A 21,177-nucleotide genomic window follows, 5' to 3' on the forward strand; every position below is an offset into this window, starting at 1 on the left:
GCTCAGATCTTCCTCTGAAGACAGCACTGAACCCGGGAAGCTGAGACAAAGCTTAGGCATCAAACCAAGGTTGATACTAGAGCCCTGATGCCTGAGCTGGTGAAGCATAAGAAGCCCAGCACTTGGGAGGCTGAAGCAGGAGGATCACCATGAGTTCAAGGCCAGTCTGGGCTGCACAGCAAGACCCTGTCTCAAAAGCCTACAAAATGGAATTCCTGAGCTGGGGGTGATAGCATACATGTTTATGGCTGGGGCAGGAGAGCTGCCAGGGGTTCCACAGAATGAGACCCAGACTCAGAAAAAAACAAAACAAAACTGGCTGGTGTGGTGGCACACACCTTTAGTCCCAGCACTGGGAGGCAGAGGCAGAAAGAAAGACATCTATGAATTTGAGGCCAGCCTGGTCTCATATCTATACATATCTTGGTGTAGGTAGCCAGGGCTACAAAGTGAGACCGTCTCTAAAAGAAGAAAAAAGAAAGGAAGAAAAGCTCAGAAAGGAAATGCCCAAGCCTACCACCATATAGAAGCTGGGGAGGCCAAAGCCAGGGGCAGAGTTGCAGGGCTGGAGTGTAGGAAGAAGGTGTGGAGGTCTCCCAGAAACACACCCATCAGAGCCCTGAACTGGGGAACAAATTAAGGAAGACTTCTGCGAGAGTGGAGAGAGAATCCCAAACCTCTCTAGGAGACACTCTGGAGGTGTCAAATTTCTTCTGTTCCTGTGTCCCCACACCCCTTACTTTACAACTCCCTCTCTGACGTCACATTTTCCAGTCTGGCCCTAGGGGTGAGGCCTCCCTCCCTGGCAGGAAATGCCCTTTAGCCCCCTGCCACCTGGAATGGACCACTCAGCCCCAGAATCCTTAGACTCCCTTCTCCCGGTGGCCAGCCAGCCCTTCCTACCCTGAATCCCTTCTCCCCACAACTAAAGGAGTAAGGGAGCAGACGAAAAGGTGACCCAAGAGAAAGGATACAACAGGCAGAGACAGGGACAGGGAGGTGAGGGAGAGCCGGAACTATCACAGTACAGTGGCTAGCATGGTACAGAGAGACAGAGGACACTCAGCAGTGAGAGAGACACTTGTCAGGAGACAGGGTGACAAGGCCTCACCTCAGGCTAGCACAACAGGGACCCAGGGCTAGGGACCACAATCAGAGAAGAGGGAGACAGGAGAGGCCAGATTCGGGGAAAGGAAATCTGGGGCCTTAAGGACACCGGGATCCTTTAGGCCCCTGGTGGATGGATGGATTGGGGGGTTGGAGGATCCCCCCAGGGGCTCAGGGCTCACTCAAACTGGATCCAATCACAGCCCCAAAAGATTGTTCTCTTGAGGTTCAGTTTTTCTACAAAATACAAGAGCAGTGATGCCTCCCTCACCCTCCAGAATTCTGAAGAATAAAGGGGCTGTGTCAGTTCTGAAGAGTGTTCTAAGAAGATTGGGGGCAGGAGGCTGGGGAGACGGCTCAGTGTTTCCGAGCACTTGCTGCTCTTGTAGAGGACCTGGGTTTGGTTCTCAGTGCCCACATGGTAGCTCATAGCTATCTATTACTCCATTTCCAGAGGATCCAGTGCCACCTTCTGATTTCCGTGGGCACCAGGTATACACATGGTAGACAGACAGACAAAACACTGGTACACATAAATTTTAAAAAAAATGTTTGCTGGGCATCGTGGTGCATGTTTATAATCTCAGAACCCAGGAAGAAGGAGGAGGGGGCATCGACAGTACCATTTGAGGCCAGCCTGGGCTGCATAATCAAATCCTTTTTCTAAACACCAAGGGTGAGTGAGATGGCTCGGTAGGGAGCCTGCGTTTGATCCCTAGGAGCCACATGGCGGAAAGAGAGCACTAACCCCCAGAAGGTGTCCTTTGACCTCTAACAGTGTACACACACACACACACACACACACACACACACACACACACACACACACACACACGAAATAAAAGTACAAACCTGCCATGCAGTCATATGTGTTGCACACCTTGAATCCCAGCACTCAGGAGGCAGAGGCAGTGGATCTCTGTGAGTTTGAGGCCAGCCTGGTCTACAGAGCAAGTTCCAGGGCAGCCAAGGATACAAAGAGAAACCTTGTTTCAAAACAACAACAACAAAGGGGGGGGGACAAAAAAAAAAAAGCAATGCCAGGCATGGCGGCACATGCCTTAATCCCAGCACTCAGGAGGCAGATTTAGGCAGATGTCTGTGAGTTTGGAGCAAGCTGGGGCAACATAGTGAGACCCTGTTATGGGAAAAAAAAAAAAAGAAGAAGAAGAAGAGGAGGAGGAGGAGGGGAGGGGGGAGGGGGAAGAGGAGGAAGAAATGGAAAAAATAGAAATACTAAAAAACAAAGGCTTGATGGGAAGATGGCTCCATGGCTAAAGGTGCTTGCCACACGAGGCTGGACCTGAGTTCAATCCCCAGAGCCACGCAGAGGTGGGAGAGAACTGACTCCACAAAGTTGTCCGATTCAGACTTCCGCGTGCATGTTCTGGTACACACAACAACAATAAAGTTAAGGGTAAAGGGTAGAGATGCAGCTAAGTGAGAGAGCACTTGCCAGCACGAATAAAGAAAAACATTTGTGGGGCTGGAGAGATGGCTCAGCGTTAAGAGTGCCGACTGCTCTTCCAGAGGTCCAGGGTTCAATCCCCAGTACCCACATGGCAGCTCACAGCTGTCTGTAACTCCAGTTCCAGGGGATCTGACGCCCTCACCACAAACATACATGTGGGCAAAACACCAATACACGTAAAATAAATAAAATATTTAAAAAGATTATATTTATTTGTTTATTATTTTTTAAATAAAGTCTCACTTTGTAGCCCTGGCTAGCCTGGACTCACTATATAGACTAGGCTGGTATTGAAATCCAGAGATCTGCCTGCCTCTGCTTCCCTAGTGCTGGAGTTAAAGGCATATGCTACCATATCTGGCAATAAAAATGCTTTTTTTTTTTTTTTTGGTTTTTCGAGACAGGGTTTCTCTGTATAGCTTTGCACCTTTCCTGGAACTCACTTGGTAGCCCAGGCTGGCCTCGAACTCACAAAGATCCACACCTGCCTCTGCCTCCCAAGTGCTGGGATTAAAGGCGTGCGCCACCACCGCCCCAAAAATGCTTTTAATATTAAATATTTACTTACAAATATTAAAATCAAATATTAAAATGGCTTCAAATATTTCAGTACTAAATATTTACCTATTAATATTTACTAAGTAAGTACTTACTTAGAAAAATGGGCACATGTACAGTGTCTGAGACCAGGCTACGGAAGGTTTGCCAGGCTTAGCAAATTAAAACAAAACAGACAGACAGACAGACAGAACACCTAGTTACTGAGTTTCAGTTTAAAAAACAAACACACACTTTTCGGTATAGCTATGTCCCAAATATGTATATACATCTGCACATGGTGCTTGTGATTCTTTCTGAATCATTTGAAGCAAGCTGCAAACATTTCTTCCCTAAATGTTTTCACTTTCTAATAAAGCTATTTTTCCCAGCCTACCATTTGGAAAAATATACAAAATAATTTTTCCAAAAATTAAAATAATTCTAATAAAAGTATTACATGAAATAACTCACATTCAGTTCATACTCAACATTTCCCAGTTGTCAGGGACTGCTATAGCCCAGAAAGACGTGGGATCTTGACAGAAAGAAATGTGAGAGGAAAGCATGCCTCAATTTCCCCCTTCATTTTATGAAAACATCTCCCTCCTAAGATTAAATGAAGGCCTGCTGTGTATGCCTCCTCATTTAACGGTAGTAGTTACTTTTACTATTATTATAGCGCGCTGATATTATTTTGATTATGACTGCCACTATTCAGGAGACTCGCTCTAACCGTGCCTGGTAGGGATTCAGGGTTGGGTTCCCCCCACCCCACCCCACCCATCTGTCTGTCACCCTGCCGATTGTGACGTAGGCTGATGCTAGGGAAAGGGGGCATCTGGCCGGAAATCCCTCTTCCTGTTGCAGATAAGCCCAGAGCTGCCCAGCTGACCCCAGACCCTCCTCCCCCACCACCTTTCATGTCACGGCACCAAATCCTCAAGACGGGGAACCTGTCCAAGCCCCTCACCCCATCCCAACTGCCCCGTAAGCACCCCTTAGACCTCGGCACCCCCAGCCCTGCACTGCCCCTGTTCCCCCAATCCTTTTCCAAGCCTAATTCATCCCCGAAAGGGGACAGTTCCAGGGACCAGTGCATCCCCAAAGCAGGGGGTGCAGCTTGGCCACGCCCCCATCCCTGCAACTTGACCCGGGCTGCGACCCCCAGCTCTGACGTCTCGGAAAATTCCCCCCTCCCCTACTCAGGCCCCCCGGGAAGGGAGCATGGTATGAAATGGGGCTGAGACCCCCCTGGCTAGGAGAGAAGGAACCTGCCAGAGGTGAGCCACAACGAACCGGGTGCTGGACGGATGCCTGAGTATCTGAACTAGGAAGGACCTGGGAACTTCCAGACGCTGGGAGCCTGGGGTTGAAGTGTTTGAGAGAGGGAGAAGGGACTGGGGACCAATATTCTATTTATTTCCTGGGGAAGGAGGTCGCAGAAGTCTAGAGTCCTGGGTCTGAGAGAAACGAGGGTTGTAATCATATTACTAGCTTGTCCATTTACCCTCGGAACTTTTCCTTTCTTTACCAGAACAACCAGAACAAGCATCCATGGACCTGTGGAACTACGACGAAGCGTCACTGCAGGAAGTGCCTCCTGGGGACAAGCTGACAGGACTGGGTAGGTTGCTGTGGCTTGGGACAAAGCGTATGCAAGGGTCCAAGGATGCAGGCCTCTCGACCCTTGACCCGGCCTGAACATCTTTGTTGCCCGCAGAAGGAGCGGAATTTGGTTTCTATTTCCCTGACGTGGCACTGCAAGGGGACACACGGATCACACCGATGACAGTGGACAACTGCTGGAAAGGTGGCTGCGGGCGGGACCCCCGGGGTGCTGGGGGGGGGGGGACGGGGAAGCTGGGCTCTTTAGACGAAGGCATGAGGGGCTGACAGGGAGGAGGTAGCATGTTTGGACTCTTGAGGTTGAAGGAGGCGTGGGTGGGTGGCCAAGGACCCTAAATCACTGCTCACGTCATCCGTAAACTCAGCCGCTGTCTCGTCCAACTTAGGGTTCCCAGAGCTGGACTGGAGCCCCGCTTTACCGCAGGAGGAAATACCTTGTGAGGCGGGTGAGTGTGTAGGAAAGGATTGTGAGAAGAGAGGAACCAGATCCTGACACACCAGAGCTGAGTTCAGAGAAGCGGGACTAAGACTAGGGACACCTACATCCTCAAGGCTGTATAAAGCGCCAACCCCCTAAAACTCCCAAGGGTGCAGGGAACCAAGACTGCTGGACTCCCCTCACTTAAGGTCTGTCCTCCTCACAGAGCCGGTTGTTCACCCCCTTCCGTGGTCGCAAGATTGGACTGACCTGGGGTGCAACACCTCGGACGGGTGGAGCTGTGCTTCACAGACGCCAGGCCCCGCCCCTCCAGGCACAAGCCCCACCCCCTTCGCTGGCTTTGAAGGGGCGACCGGCCAACATCCTGCCACCTCGGCGGGAGGGGCCCCTTCGTGGTCGCACCCTCCCGCCGCCTGGGGCACCGCCAGCTGGGACTGTTCGGTGGGCACCAATGGCGCCACCTATTGGGACAATGGCCTGGGCGGGGAAGCGCCTTCGGACTGTCCGATGTCGTGGGGCGGGTCTGCGGGTCTGGACTACACCTCGTGGAATACTGGGCTGCAGGACTGCAGCATCTCTTGCGAGGCGTACCAGAGTCCAGCATTCACCACACCCTCCAAAACGAGCCAGCAGTCTGATCGGGCCACCTTGACTCGCTACCCCAAAACTAACCACCGAGGTAAGAGCCTGCAAACTGCAGAGAAGGTGAAGTCAAACGGATAAGGATGGCGCCTGGACACTCTGCAGGGTGGGGTCTGGGTAACTAAAAGAGACGAGATATGGGAAATTGGCAGCTAGGGGGCGGCGGGGGTTATGTACCGAGAAACTTAGCAGGGAAGGGGTGAAGGGACACTGGTGACTTTCTAGGGACCAAGGGGACAAGAAGGTAGGCCCCTGGGTTATGAAAGAGGAAAGTGGAGCATTCTGACGCCTGGGTCTTCGGGGTGGGGAGACCAAACCCGTGAATCTCCTAGATGGGGCTCAGGTTGCCTGAAACTGGCTCTTGGGTCTCTACTGTGGAGGGATCCGAACTCACAGACGCCCGAGGAGGGACACAGCTAAACTCTTGGGTCCTAAATCGAGAGAACCTGAACCTTTAATCCTTCGACCTGAAGGTTCCCCGACTCCTAGGGTCGTCTCGGCGCAGTGTTCTGGGTCTGAGAAGCCTGGCGTTCACCTGCCTCTCTCTACCTCGCAGGTCCCATTCAGCTGTGGCAGTTCCTTCTGGAGCTGCTCCACGACGGAGCGCGCAGCAGCTGCATCCGCTGGACGGGCAACAGCCGCGAGTTCCAGCTGTGCGACCCCAAAGAGGTGAGACAGCGCCCTAGGCCGGCAAATCCAACCTAGTCCCGCGATGAGCCTAACCTAGTCCTCGGCCCCACCCACCCCCTCCCCGGCCCATCACAGCTAAGACCCGCCCCACCCATAGTGGCTAAGGCCGCCCCCCTCGCCCCTCTGACCTCTGGGTTGCGTCCTAGGTGGCCAGGCTGTGGGGTGAGCGCAAGAGGAAGCCGGGAATGAATTACGAGAAACTGAGCCGAGGTCTGCGCTATTATTACCGCCGCGATATCGTGCTCAAGAGCGGTGGGCGCAAGTACACGTACCGCTTCGGGGGACGTGTGCCGGTCCTTCCCTGTCGGGAGAGCATGGGGCACCTGCCAGGTGCGGAAAGCCAATAAAAACACTCTGTCGAACGTGCCTACTTGTCCGCTTCTTTTCCACTGACACTGATTATACCTGTCAGGGAACCTAAATGTGCACTCCGACACTTCTATATAGGATCTCCACCCAGACTCAGGTATCCGAGCCCTATCTGTTTTTCACAGAGTCCATGAGCCTGGATTCTGATGCCCTTAGTCCCTAGACTGTCGGTGTCTTAGTTCCCCCACTAAGAGGACCCAGGAGTGAAGATCAGCCCCTCCCATTGCGAATCCATCTGTTACTAAGCCCAGCCCCCTCCGTGCCAGCCCCCTCCGTGCCAGCCCCCTCCGTGCCAGCCCCCTCCCCGCCAGCCCCCTCCCCGCCAGCCCCCTCCCCGCCAGCCCCCTCCCTGCCAGCCCCCTCCCTCCCTGCCAGCCCCCTCCCCGCCAGCCCCCTCCCTCCCTACCAGCCCCCTCCCTCCCTGCCAGCCCCCCCCCCCCCCCCCCCCCCCCGCCTCTCCTCCCGTGTTTAGGTATCAAGGCCCCTCCACCACTCCCCTCAGCATCTTCTGCTCCTCTGGACTCGGACATTAGTTTGGGGTAAGAAGTCCATAGGGCCTACTGTGTGTGCCTCTCTGGTACAGGGATTTTTCAAGAAATTGGACTTGTTAGAGCCTGACAATAGTTTATCCTCAAATTTACCTAAGAATTTATTTACTGGTTTTTCAAGACAAGGTTTTTCTGGGTAGCCCACTCTGTAGGTCAGGCTGCCCTTGAACTCGGAGATACACCTGCCTCTGCCTCCCGAGTGCTGGTATTACAGTGCTGTTCAGATATATGCATATGTGGGGAGGGGTCACTTTACAGAGGATCCACAGGCCAGGGTGTCTTGATTTCCAGTGCACTGAGGTGCCACAGAGGCAGATAAGAGATCAGGATTTTAGGAAGATGCTGAAAGGAACCGAGGTGTACACAAATTAACTCCACAAATAATTACAATGTTGGCTAAAATAATTACAATGTTGAAAGAGGCTCCTGCCCCAGTTAGGTCTGGAGACTGCATCAACCACAGTGTGTAGGGCCAGTGAGACGGCTGAGTGTACAGTCCATCAATCAATGTTCAATCAATGGCTTCTAGAGCTAGAAGGTACTCAGCATCAGGCCTGATAACCGGAATCTGACCCTGGGGACTTAGATGGTGGAAACTCCATCAAGAACCAACTCCCTCAAGGTGTCCTCTGTCCTCCATACATGTGCAGTGGTGTGTACATCTCCCCCAACACACACATACACACACACACAGACACACAGACAGACACACACATACACACACATACACATACATACATACACATACACACACATACATACACAGACACACACAGACACACAGACACAGACATACACACATATACATACACACACATACATACATACACATATACACACATACATACACACACAGACACACAGACACACACAGACATACACACATATACATACACACACATACATACATACACATATAAACACATACACACACACACACAGACTATGGGAAGGGAGGAAAGCAGTTCTCTTTATTGATATCACCCTTTTCTAGCCCCTCACTGCTCCTCATTTGCATACAATTTCAAGCATTCAGCAGAGATTTATAAGCCAAGGCCTCAAAGCAGGCCGGAAGAGGAGCCATCTACAGGCAGAAGATGGAACAAGGGCAAAAGCTGGGGGAAGCCAGCTGAAGGAGGGTGCCTGGGGTGCAGGGAGTGGGGAGAGGGGAGATGACAGTCATTTGTAGGGGCTCAGCTTTTAGACTTTCCCGGAAGCCAGGGGATGAGATCTGGCTGAGGAAAGGGCGTAGAATAACGGAGGTGTTAACTTCATCCTTATGGCAGAGGGTGCCTACTGTGGGACAGCAGGAAGCTGAGATGCCATGGAATGGACCTACGATAATAATCCAGAAAGAAGAACCTGGGCTGCATGTGGCAGAGGAAGGTTCTGGAAACAGAAAAAAAATCCATGATAAGAATGATACAGTAGCCATTTTTCCCATGGAACTAGTTCCATCAGACCCAACACTTAATTCCCAAAGTCTCTTCCAATTAATACAGGGCTCTGGGTTTGGGCCTCTCAGCTTACTGAATGTGTAAATGTGATTTCTGAGGTTTGGGGACAGTAATGAACAGGGAATGGTGTCTGAAACAATGATGACTGAAATCATAGGATAGACTTGCTCATTTTTCACCCTTTAACAAAGATCTCGGGATCTAGGAAGGTAAGGAGTTTGTGTTTTCTTCAGCAGTGCCTTCTTTGTAGATGTGTTTGATAAGGAGTAAGCATCCAATCAATATTTCTCGAATGTGTAACAGGCCCAGACCTTAGTAGGCCCCCCAGATCTTAGTACAACTAACTATCTGCTAGAAGTATCATTCACACCGCAAAACTCAGCACGTAGACGGCACCACCTGCCAAAATGAAAACAAAGACCTAATCCATCAAAGTCCATAGTTCTGGGAAATCTCTAAAGGTACAAACCTTGCTTTTTGGTTTCTGTAGCCCCTCTTTGGGCTGCCTTTTTATTTGTTTTTGTTTCTTTGTTTGTTTTGGTTAGTTTTTAGTTTTTCAAGTTTTGGAACTCACTCTGCAGACCAGGCTGGCCTCGAATTCAGAGATCTACCTGCCTTTGCTTCCCAAGTGCTGGGATTAAAGGTATATACTACCATTGCCAGGCTGGCTAACTGTTCTTGTAACTCAAGTATGCCAACCCAGAATATGACTTTTGTCCTTAAAAACTCAGCTTGGCCGGGTGGTGGTGACACACTCTTTAACCCCAGCACTCGGGAGGCAGAGGCAGGTGGATCTCTGTGAGATCGAGGCCAGCCTGGGCTACAGAGTAAGTTCCAGGAAAGGCACAAAGCTACTCCGAGAAACCCCGTCTTGAAAAACCAAAAAAGAAAGAAAATAAAACAAAATAAAAAACAACTCAGCCTGAAAAAAGGCTTAGTGCTACTCTGGGATCATGAACGCCCAGTGTAGTTCCTGTGGTGCTAATAAAGACTTTCTAGCCCGGCAGTGGTGCACACCTTTAATCTCAGCATTTAGGAGGTAGAGCCAGGCAGGCGGATCTCTGTGAGTTTGAGACCAGCCTGGTCTACAGAGTGAGTTCCAGGACAGCCAAGACTGATTCACAGAGAAACCCTTTCTCAGTTGAAAACAAAAAACAAAAAACTTTCCATTGGCTTAACCTATGTCCGAGCAGTCTTCTCTGGGGGATACCCGACAATACATGAATGAAAATAACTTTCGAATCCAGGCACAGCGGTTCACGCTTGTTATCCCAGCACGTAGGAATCTGAGTTCGAGACCAGCCTGACCTACTTATCGAAATCCTGTCTCAAAACACAAATAGATTCTCTGGGACATTTTCCCATTCCCCCTCTGCAGACAGTCCCACGACTGTCTTTTTCCTACGGGAAGGATGGATAGACAGGTGACAAGAACCCGTAATTAGAATTCACGAGCCTGTCCAGCGCAATGCAAGATCCCGATTGGACCGGCGACAATAATGAACAGGAATTTAGCTCAATAGGAGGTCGGACCTCTCTGGGAGTGGGCGTGGCCGGAGCCGCTTCTGGGCACGCCTCCCGTGGCCTCTCTAGCCGCTCGGAGGACTCAATTCGGTTCCTCCTCTCTCAGCTTCCGGCCAGCCGGAATTCCGCTTCCTGTCTGACATTGGCGTCTTTGCTAAGGGTCACATTGAGCTACCGCTGCTCCAGGGCAGTCTTTAGGTGAGTGCCTAGGGTCGGGATCCCGGGGGACCCAGTCCGGGCCGCACAAGCGGCCTGGGGCTTCCCTACGCCGGGAAGAAGCTTCCGGCCGCCGTGGCGGTCCCGGGCCCGGGGTCTTGGAGCCGACCATTACAGCCTTCGTTCTCCATGCTAGGTCTCATTCTGAGCAGTCTCTGAACTTACTCCATCCTGCAGCCCTGCGATCTAGGGCCTGCCACTACCCCCGCTGACAGCGCTGGGGCTGGAGTGAGAAGCGCCTTAGCCTCCGCTGTACGGCGGTCGGGATTGGGACCCAGTAAATTGACTGTGGTGCTTTTAGCCGCGGGTTCACAGGCGTGGCCACCCGCGTTCCAAGGCCACAGCCTGTCGCCTTGTCTCGTTCCCTTTCCCTCAGCATCATCTTTGATCAACTCTCAAAACTCGAGATACTGCACAAAATTTCTTCCGACGCTGGGTCTGTTAAATCCCCTGTCCCCACCCTGCCTGTCCAAATGAATCTGGTCTACTGCCCCGGGTGCCCCACTGCGTTGGGCCACTTGAATTGACACAGGCCTGTGTACTTCTGGGGTACCAAGCTCCCCCAGATGCTCTAGAATAGACCGTTTCTCTCAGGTTCGGTGATGTTGACTGTGTCATCTCTTCAGGCATATCAAAGGGGTGGTTTTGTTTTTTTTTGTTTGTTTGTTTTTTTTGAAGCCGTGGGTACTCAGCGTCAATTCGAGGCGCTAACATATTTGAATGCATATGGGGGAGTTGCATGGTGGTTTCATTAACCTCTGACTGAAATGTACCATTTACTTCCATTAGGGATGGAGGCAGTAACTTTAATGAATTTGACGCTCTGTGGGACTTTGTCAGCAGTCATAATCACAGACTCCTGACACATTCACTCCAGGTTACCTCCAATTGTTGATAAATCTTTTGAGCCAATTTTTTTTTTGTCATCTTAAGCAATTTTGCAATGCATTTAGCCATAGTCTGAGAAAAGTTGATGAGTTTATCAGACCCCTGATGAGTGTGTGACACCAAAAATCCTTGTAATGTTGTTTTTGATGATGGTGGATGCAGCACCACCATCGGGTGCTGTATGACCTTGGGAAGTCATTTAGACACCCTGTCCCTTGTAGAGACAACAGAGATAGTAATGACTTTTAGAGTGGCCATGGGAGTAGGTGTGTATAGTGTGCACATAGTATGTGCTCTACGCACAGTGAGTGTTACCTGGAATTTGAGGACAAAGCCTGATTTTGCCGAGGAGAGCGCTCTGTCTCCTGACCCTCCTGTGGCTTCTACACTCAGATCCGTGGATTTTCCCTGCCCTTCATCTTTCTATGTTTGTTGAGAAGGAGGAGGTAATAGCTTGTTAATATTCAACCCATCCTTCTGGTCTGGACTTCTTCCATGGGCTTTGTTGGTCTGACATCCCCATGCCCAGGCACCCCTAGAATGGCTGCCAATGTGCCCACCCTTTTGTGTCCAGGAGTCATCACCATGGCGGAAGACATCAAGACTAAAATCAAGAACTACAAAACTGCCCCCTTTGACAGCCGCTTCCCAAACCAGAACCAGACCAGGAACTGCTGGCAGAACTACCTGGGTAAGCAGAGTTCCAGGGCGGGAGGGTGATATGTGTGGATCTTGCCTGCATCTTCTACATACTCTTGTCTCATGCATTCTACCTTGTATCCATTCACTCTGGATACACTGTCTGGAGGGCCCAGACCCCTCATCCTAGCTGTCAAGGTCACAGACTTTAGTCTCATTAATAATTTCTTTGAAGAACTATGTATGCATTTTGTGTGTATGCCACACATGCACACAACATACAAGTGAATACAATATATAAACGATTAATTCAGAAGTGACTCCTGTAATCACGGTCCATGTAGACAATGATATTGCCATCACTCTGGTCTCTGCTTGCTTAGTGCCAGGTCTGAAACACACTTCCCTCTTCACCAGAGGCATGACACCACTAACTGAAGGTGGTTACATTTTAACGCTTCTGCCACACTTGAGTCGTGAGACCTTCCCACAGAAAATATAAAATGAAACAGACAGGAGCCCCTCCAGCTCCCCCTTTCCTAGCCATATCTGGACTTCCATAATCCTCGTATGTCCCTCGTAGTGTGCTGTCATTCCTGGCTCCAGAATGTTCTAATGAGCAACAATATAACTACCCAGGTAGGGTGTGTACAGCTCTTTATGGTGTACTTACGGATTTGCATCCCTCAGTGTGTATAACCAATCATGAAGCAAAAAGTATTGGGAAATTTTCCTCAAAAATGCATTTGGTCTGGATTGATCCCAGATCTCTTGTCTTCACAGACTTCCACCGCTGCGAGAAGGCAATGAACGCAAAGGGGGGTGACGTCTCCGTGTGTGAGTGGTACCGGCGTGTGTACAAGTCCCTCTGTCCCGTATCGTGGGTATGTGTCTTCCAGTGGGACCCTTGGGTGTTCAGGTGGGGACCTAGCAGAGAGGAATATGGTGACTAGTGAGAGTTCATCTAAGGGCCAAGGTAGGACCAACCATGGAATGTCACTGACACCACCATTGGGTGCTGTATGACCTTGGGAAGTCATTCAGACACCCTGTCCCTTGTAGAGACAACAGAGATAGTAATGACTTTTAGAGTGGCCATGGGAGTAGGTGTGTATAGTGTGCACATAGTATGTGCTCTACGCACAGTGAGTGTTAACTGGAATTTGAGGACAAAGCCTGATTTTGCTGAGGGGACCGCTCTGTCTCCTGACCCTCCTGTGGCTTCTACACTCAGATCCGTGGATTTTCCCTGCCCTTCATTTTTCTGTGTTTGTTGAGAAGGAGGAGGTAACAGGGCCCTCAGCCCAGGACCACACTCCTAGATCTGCTGCCGTGGCCATGCGCTGTAGAAACATGGACTTTCGAAGGACAGTAGTGGCACACACCTTTAATCTCAGCCCTCTTGGGAGACAGAAGCAGGCAGTCTCTGTGGTTTGGGACCCACCTGGTATGCAGAGTAAGTTCTAGGACAGCCAGGGCTACACAAAGAAACCCTGTCTTGAAAACCAAAAAACAGAAGGAAAAAAGAAGAAGCGTCGCTTTTCTATCCTGCCCCCTTGCCCCTTGTGCTATGAGAGTGTAAATTACGAGTAAGTAGGGAGAAGAGCTGAGGGTAAGAGCGTTTCCTGTTGAAGATGACCCAAGTTGGGTTTCCAGCACCCATATCTGTAACAGCTGCCTGTAATTCTAGGGCATCCTCTGGACTCCAAGGACACAGCACCCCTGTGCACAGACCCATACACAGATACACATATACACATAATTAAAAATAGAATCTTCTTTTTGTTTGTTTGTTTTTGAGATGGTTTCTCTGTGTAGCCCTGACTGCTGGAACTCGCTCTGTAGGCCAGGGTGACCTCAAACTCACAGAGGTCTGCTTGCCCCTGCCTCCCCAGTGCTGGGATCAAAGGCATGCACCCCCATCCAGCCTGAATAGTGACTCAGAATTTCCCACTTTTCTTTTTAGTTTTTTCTTTTTTTTCTTTACTAAGAAATTTTTAATTCATTTTAAATACCAACCACAGATCCCCTTCTCTTCCGTCCTCCAGCTCCCCCACAGCATCCCCCCCCCCCATCTTTGTAGTTTTTTTGTTTTTGTTTTTATTTTTCAAGACAGCGTTTCTCTGTGTAGCTTTGCACCTCTCCTGGAACTCACTTGGTAGTCCAGGCTGGCCTCGAACTCACAGAGATCCGCCTGCCTCTGCCTCCCGAGTGCTGGGATTAAAGGCGTGCGCTACCACTGCCCAGCGTTAGTTTGGTTTGTTTGTTTGTTTGTTTTTGATGTGTCTTTGTGCATGTGATATGTGGGGGGACGGACGGACAGGTGTGCCACTGCATACGTGCAGGGATCAGAGGTCACAGGTCAGCTGCATGGAGCCGGGTTCCTTTCCACCTTTACAGGGATCAGACTCGGGTTGTCAGGCCCCCCTGGCACGCACTTTCCCTCTGGCCCCACAGTTTCCTTCAGGGTCTTGCACTGTAGGCCAGGCTGGTGATGAACTCATAATCCTCCTCCCACAGCCTCTTGGGTGCGAAGATGATAGCCATGCACCGCCAGGCCTCGTTTCTTCATATGGCTTGCCCTTTTCTGAAGTACTTTAGAGCAGATCTCAGCTGCACCATTCTGCCCTGCCTGTTCAGTAGGCATCTTCACAACATCAGGACCCACTGAGACAGTGCTTCTAGCACTAATATGGTCAGACTTTTTAATCAATATTTAATACTCCAACATTCCGTCTTTCATGAAATCAGAGGACCCTGCTGACTGTAAGCCATGGAGAGATGCTTGATTTTTATGAGAATTGATGAAGTGATTATAACATTCATGCTATTTCAGAAATAGCATGAATGTATTTCAGAAATAGAAAAACTGAAAACTTGTGTCTTAGAATCAAAATATGATACTTTAGTTCAGTGTGGTGGTAGCACATCCAAAATCCTAGCACTCAGAAAGTGGATCAGAAGTTATAGGTCATCCTGGGCTACTTGAGACCCATCATTTTTTAGAAAGTGTGTGTGTATAAATATATAGCACCCATGTATGTGCTAGTGCATGTGGGGGTCAGTAGAAGGTGTTTGGTTTCCTGGAACTAGAGTTACAGGGGGTTGTGAGCCACCATGCGGATGCTGGGAATCGAACCTGGGTCCTTTGTAAGAGCAACAAGTATGCTTAATTGGTGATTCATCTCTCTAGCCTCTCATATTGGATACTCTGTTTTGTGATTTGCTTTGACCTACTGTGTGGTAGTGATTGTTGTTAGAGTCTTATGTAGCCAATGTCTTCGTAGCCAAAAATGACCTTGAACTCCTGAGATCTTGCCTCAGCCTCCTGGGAGCTGGGGTTACAGGCATGGGCCACCACACCCTGTCTGAAGCAGTCCTAGGGTGGATGCCAGCTTCCTGTATGCTAGGCAAGCAGTCTACCAACTGGGTTGTATGCCAGCTTCCACTGGGGCTTGCTCTCCCAACCCTTTTTAACTTGGTACATAAATAAACACACATACACACACACACATACACATTTGTTTTGTTTGGTTTTTTCAAGACAGAATTTCTTTGTGTAGCAGTCCTGGCTGTCCTGGAACTCACTCTGTAGACCAGGCTGGACTCGAACTCACAGAGTTCTCAGGCTCTCAGGGTGGTAGCTCTGACTAGCCTGGTACTCACTGAAAATGCACAGCAATCTTTTGATGGCTCAACCTTCTCAGTACTGAGATTCCAGGTGCCTATCACCAGGCTAACCTAACTTTCCTCTCACCTTTCTGGCATACCCTCTTATCTGAAGCGCCAAGATTTCTCTCTGGATGATCTTAGGTGCATGGTGACTAGGTTACCAGGAAGTGTGCTTTAGACATGCCCAGTAGTTCTGACCCCTTAATTCCCAATCCTTAGTAAGTAAAACGAAGGTTTTGTTTCTGCTCTTGAGTTTGTTGTTGTTGTTTAGTTTTTTAATTTAAAAAGTGTGTGTCTGCTGAGCCATCTTGCTGGACCAGTCTGTGTTTTTGTTTGTTTGTTTGGCTGGTTTGTGTGTTTGTGTTTTGTTTTTTAAGATTTTATTAATTACGTGTTCAAGTATATGCATTTGATTTGGGTGCCCATGGAGGCCAAAGGAGATGGAGCCTTCTGGAGCTGGAGTCCCAGGTGGTCAGGAGTCTCCTGATACAGGTTCTGAGACTAAACTCCACTCTTGACGTGCTCTTACCCAGGGTCATCACTCCTGCCCCATCTGTAGGTTGGTCGTTATTTTTAGAATCTTCAGCTTTTAATTATGTGTATTATGTGTGCTAGTGGTGAGTGCAGGTGCCTGAGGTGGCCCCAAGGGTCAGTCAGATCCCCTGAGCTGGACGTATAGGCAGTTGTAAGCTTCCTGACATGGGTGCTGGGGTCGAAACGCTGAGCCATCTCCCCAGACGTGTGTGTGTGTGTGTGTGTGTGTGTGTGTGTGTGTGTGTGTGTGTGTGTGTAAGTGTTTAAGACAGTTCTAATCTTAGTATATGTGTTTGTGGGGGCAAAGATCAGTACCTATATTATCTCCATTTGAATCATTTTTGCCGGTCATCTTTTATTTTCCCTAATAGAAAACATTTAGCTTCCCTTTAAAAAAAAAAAAAGGAAGAAAAAGAACTTTAGCTTTTTGTAGAATTTTTAAAAGTAACTAGATAAAGTTATTATTCTTATTCTTTTCTTACTCTTCCTCCACTGGTGGTGGTGGTATGTGTATTTGCAACTTTATTTCTTTTCATTTTATGTGCATTGGTGTTTTGCCTGCCTGCATGTCTGTGTGAGAGTGTTGGGGCCCCTGGAACTGGAGTCACAGATGCTGTGAGCTGTCATGTGAGTGCTGCGAACTGAACCTGGGTCCCCTGGAAGAGCAGCTGCTGAGCCTTCTCCGAAGCTCCTGTTGTTTGCAGCTTTATACAGATATGGTTCACACTCGGTGTTTTCCCTTTTTTGAGCAAGGCTTCAGGTAGGCTCAAGCTTGTGTAGAATTTATCGTGTAGCCGCTGGCCCCGAGTTCACCACAGTTGGCCACCTCTAGCTCCCCGAGAGCTGCGAATTGCAGGTCCGAGCAAAACACACCTGATTGTATGCTTTTTTTTTTTTTTAACATTTGAGAATCAAAAAGGGGGGATGGGGCTGGAGAGATGGCTCAGCGTTAAGAACATAGGCCTCAAACTCACAGAGATTGAGAGATCCACCCGCCCTACCTCCCAAGTGCTGGAATTAAAGGTGTGTGCCACCACAGCCAGCCTGGTCTACAAAGCAAGTTCCAGGACAGCCAGAGCTGTTACATAGAGAAACCCTGTCTCAAAAGAACAAAAAGCAAGCAACCAAACAAACAAAAACCCTTGTGTACTCGGATATTTCTATGGGTCGTCAGCTCATAAATAATGGCAGAGAGACTTAATTATGAAAGCTTGGCCTTAGCTTAGTCTTGTTTCTAACCAGCTCTTAGAACCTAAGTGAACTCACGTCTATTAATCTACTTTCTGTCCCGGACCGCCCATCCTGCTTCTCCCATGTCTCCTGGCATCTCTCTTGTGCCTCAATTCATCTCCTACTTCCTCTCTTTCTACCTGGAAGTCCCGCCTATACCTCCTGCCTAGCTATTGGCCATTCAGCTCTTTATTAACCCAATTACAGCAATATGTTTTCACACAGTGAACAAATATCCCACCACACCCTTAGGTTGAGTCTGGTAAAACAGGCCTTGCCGGCACTAGGAGGCAGAGGCAGTCAGATCTCCGTGAGTCTGAGGACTGCCAGGGCTATGTAAAGAGACCCTGTGTTAATAAAAGAACTGCTCCTTAGCCGGGCGGTGGTGGCGCACGCCTTTAATCCCAGCACTCGGGAGGCAGAGGCAGGCAGATCTCTGTGAGTTCGAGGCCAGCCTGCTCTACAGAGCAAGATCCAGGAAAGGCGCAAAGCTCCACAGAGAAACCCTGTCTTGAAAACACCAAAAAAAGAACCACTCCTTAAAATACAAAGCAAAATACAAAGCCGGGCTGCTGGAGAGGTGGCTCCAAGGTTGAGAGCACTGGCTGTTCTTCCAGGGGTCCTGAGTTCAGTTCCTGCAACCACATAGTGGCTCACAACCATCTGTAATGAGATCTGGCGCCCTCTTCTGGTGGGCAGGGATACAGGCAGACAACACGATACATAATAAATAAATAAATCTTTAAAAAAAAAAAAAAAAAAAAAAGGTAAACCCAGTGACTGAAAAATCTGAGTGCTATGGACTATGGCCAGTGAAGCTGGTGTGTGGGATCCAGATGAAGCCAGCCTTGGGAAGGCGTGTCCTGTGCCAGTCAGCACTGCAGCTGCACAGCAGAGGTGCTGTTGTCCCCAGCCTGCTGCAAACGGCAGAGCTTGGTGCTGCCCGGGGTGGGTAAATAGGTTCCTGATAGGCCGTTGCTGCTTCCGGAAACCGCGCTAGTCCCTGTGGTCAGATTGCGGTCTCCTTCGTCCACGCTCTTGTCCCTTGACTCAGCCTCTCACGAATGAACGTGAGATGAAATGGCCCAGTGGATAAAGGTGCTTCCTGCCAAACCTGACGACCGGAATTGGATCCCGGGGACCCACACAGTGGGAGAGGAGAACCAGCTCCCTCAGCTGTCGTCCCCGCCTGCCCGCACGCACGGACATGTGCACACACACTCACAAGTGTAAAACATCACTAATAACTAACTGTAAGTAGGTCCACCAAATGGTGTTAGTTCGTGCAAGTGTTGACAATTTGATGTGGGCCTTTCTATCGTTTTTTATGCTGCTCAGCATCTGTGATGAAGAGTGAGATCCCTTTTGTTTGGCATCTTTTGATACTGGACTACATAAGCTCTTAGTCGTTTTGTTTGTTTGTTTGTTTGTTTGTTTTTGGTTTTTTGAGACAGGGTTTCTTTGTGTAGTTTTGAGCCTTTCCTGGAACTCACTTTGTAGACCAGGCTGGCCTCGAACTCAGAGATCCAAGTGCTGGGATTAAAGGCTTGCACCACCACCACCCGCCACCACCCGTCGCCGCCGCCACCACCACCCAGCGCTCTTAGTCGTTTGTACTAGAACATAGACCAGCCTCCTTATCCATAAATGCCTAGTGTCTTGTTAGGGTTACTATTGCTGTGGTGAAACATCAAAAGCAAACTGTCAGGGCAGGAACCTGGAGGCAGGAGCTGATGCAGAAGCCACGGAGGGGTGCTGCTTACTGGCTTGTTCTCATGGCTTGCTCAGCCTGCTTTCCTATAGAACTCAGGACCACCATCTCAAGGATGGTACCATCTATTTTGGGCTAGGCCCTCCCCCATCAATCACTAATTAAGAAAATGCCCTACTGGCTTGCCTACATGGAGATATTTTCTTTTTTTGTTTTTTTTATCACATTCCCTACCCCACCCCACACCCAAGGGTTTCTCTGTGTAGCCCTGGCTATCCTGGAATACTCTCTGTAGACCATGCTGACCTCAAACTCACAGAAATCCAGCTGTCTCTGCCTCCTGATTGCTGGGATTAAAGGTGTGCGCCACCACTACAACTACTACTACTACTACTACTATTACTACCAACAACAACAACCGGCAAATAAATCTTAAAACAAAACAAAACAAAACTGCTGTTCTGTTCTGTCTGTTTCTGTGTGTGGATATGTGCATGTGAGTGCAGGTGCCCAAGGAGGCCGGAAGAAGGTATCAGATCACTTGGCCCTGGCTTGTGAGCTCCCCGGTGTGAGTGCTGGGAACTGAACTGGGGGCCTCTGCAGTTCCCACTCTGCAGGTGACCCTGGGGTTTCCTGCCTCTTCTCCCCTTAGACTGTCAGCTCATCTAGGATAGTGGTTTTGGTCCAAGGTGGTGGCCCACACCTTTAGTCCCAGCACTAGGGAGGCAGAGGCAGGTGGATCTCTGAGTTCAAGGCCAGCCTGGTTCCAGGATAGCAAGGGCTACACAGAGAAACCCTGTCTCAAAAAACTTGAAAAATAAAAGAGTAGTAGGTTTTTTGTTTTTTGTTTTTTTTTTTTTTGGTTTTTCGAGACAGGGTTTCTCTGTGTAGCTTTGTGCCTTTCCTGGAACTTACTTGGTAGCCCAGGCTGGCCTCGAACTCACAGAGATCCGCCTGGCTCTGCCTCCCGAGTGCTGGGATTAAAGGCGTGCGCCACCACCGCCCGGCTTAAGAGTAGTAGTTTTGTCTTTCCAAGTCACTGCTGATTCTCTGGAACGGTGGTTAGCACAAAACAGGTACCTGTGGTCCTCCGTTGGCCACGTGCTTTATCCACAAGCCTCCGTGGCTAAAGGGAGGGAATGTGGTCTTATCACAGGAGGAGGAGTTACACTGTTTATCTTCCACAGGTCTCAGCCTGGGATGACCGCAGAGCAGAAGGCACGTTTCCTGGGAAGATCTGACCTGGCTCCGCCCACCTCTCCTCTGTTCTCTGTCCTTCCCCCCAGATAGTAAAGGGGACCTGGGTATATGATGGTCCCTGCCCTGGGACCCTGAATCATGCAACTACTAATAAAAATTGACCGGAAAAGTTTTGCACTGTGTATATAGGATGGTTGGACAAGAAGCTGGCGTGCCCTGGTCCAGAAGGGGCCTCACAGTGGTTATCTTTCTTATTTTTACAATGAAGAGTAGATTTCTTTTAAAGATTTATTTATAGTGGGGTATGGTGGCACACGCCTTTAATCCCGGCACTTGGGAGGCAGAGCCAGACGGATCTCTGTGAGTTTGAGGCCAGCCTGGTCTACAGAGTGAGATCTAGAACAGCCAGGGCTACACAGAGAAACCCTGTCTCGAAAAACAAACCAAACAGTGAGACAGCAGCACACCATCCTCAGGAACTGCCGCACACCAGCGTATCGGGTCAGCCTGGCTGCTAGAAAGCCTGTGACTGCAGGGCCTCTTGTCCTGTCTCATGTCTGTTGAGATTGAGATGAACAGAGATGCTGCATGTCCTGAGGATAACAGCCTTGAGTGGGCTCTCAAAGACACCTGCCTGCCGGAGGACCACAGGCCCTGAGGGACAATGAGAACTG

General features: G+C 49.6%; 2 protein-coding genes across 12 annotated transcripts; both read left to right on the top strand.

Moving 5' to 3' along the window:
* Positions 1-3,964: 3,964 nt before the first annotated feature.
* Positions 3,965-6,881, top strand: Etv2 (ETS variant transcription factor 2). 11 transcript variants are annotated; one of them, XM_042268590.1, is made up of 8 exons: positions 3,993-4,105; positions 4,325-4,398; positions 4,653-4,742; positions 4,839-4,928; positions 5,131-5,190; positions 5,389-5,862; positions 6,382-6,494; positions 6,662-6,881. In XM_042268590.1, exons 2-8 carry the CDS (start codon positions 4,353-4,355, stop codon positions 6,860-6,862), a joined length of 1,074 nt encoding a protein of 357 aa, XP_042124524.1. In that variant the 5' UTR covers positions 3,993-4,105; positions 4,325-4,352; the 3' UTR covers positions 6,863-6,881. The 11 variants fall into 11 exon arrangements, with proteins under 11 accessions (XP_042124518.1, XP_042124512.1, XP_006982118.2 ...); XM_076550504.1 differs by having other exon boundaries at positions 4,662-4,742; XM_042268578.2 differs by lacking the exon at positions 4,325-4,398 and having other exon boundaries at positions 3,966-4,105.
* Positions 6,882-10,473: 3,592 nt separating this feature from the next.
* Cox6b1 (cytochrome c oxidase subunit 6B1) lies at positions 10,474-20,672 on the top strand. The gene is made up of 4 exons (XM_006982054.4): positions 10,474-10,611; positions 12,092-12,208; positions 12,940-13,040; positions 20,491-20,672. The coding sequence occupies exons 2-4, from the start codon at positions 12,103-12,105 to the stop codon at positions 20,542-20,544; spliced, it is 261 nt and encodes an 86-aa protein (XP_006982116.1). The 5' UTR covers positions 10,474-10,611; positions 12,092-12,102; the 3' UTR covers positions 20,545-20,672.
* Positions 20,673-21,177: the final 505 nt, after the last annotated feature.

This window comes from Peromyscus maniculatus, chromosome 1 (assembly GCF_049852395.1).
Source record: "Peromyscus maniculatus bairdii isolate BWxNUB_F1_BW_parent chromosome 1, HU_Pman_BW_mat_3.1, whole genome shotgun sequence".
In the NCBI taxonomy this organism is placed as follows: Eukaryota; Metazoa; Chordata; class Mammalia; order Rodentia; family Cricetidae; genus Peromyscus; species Peromyscus maniculatus.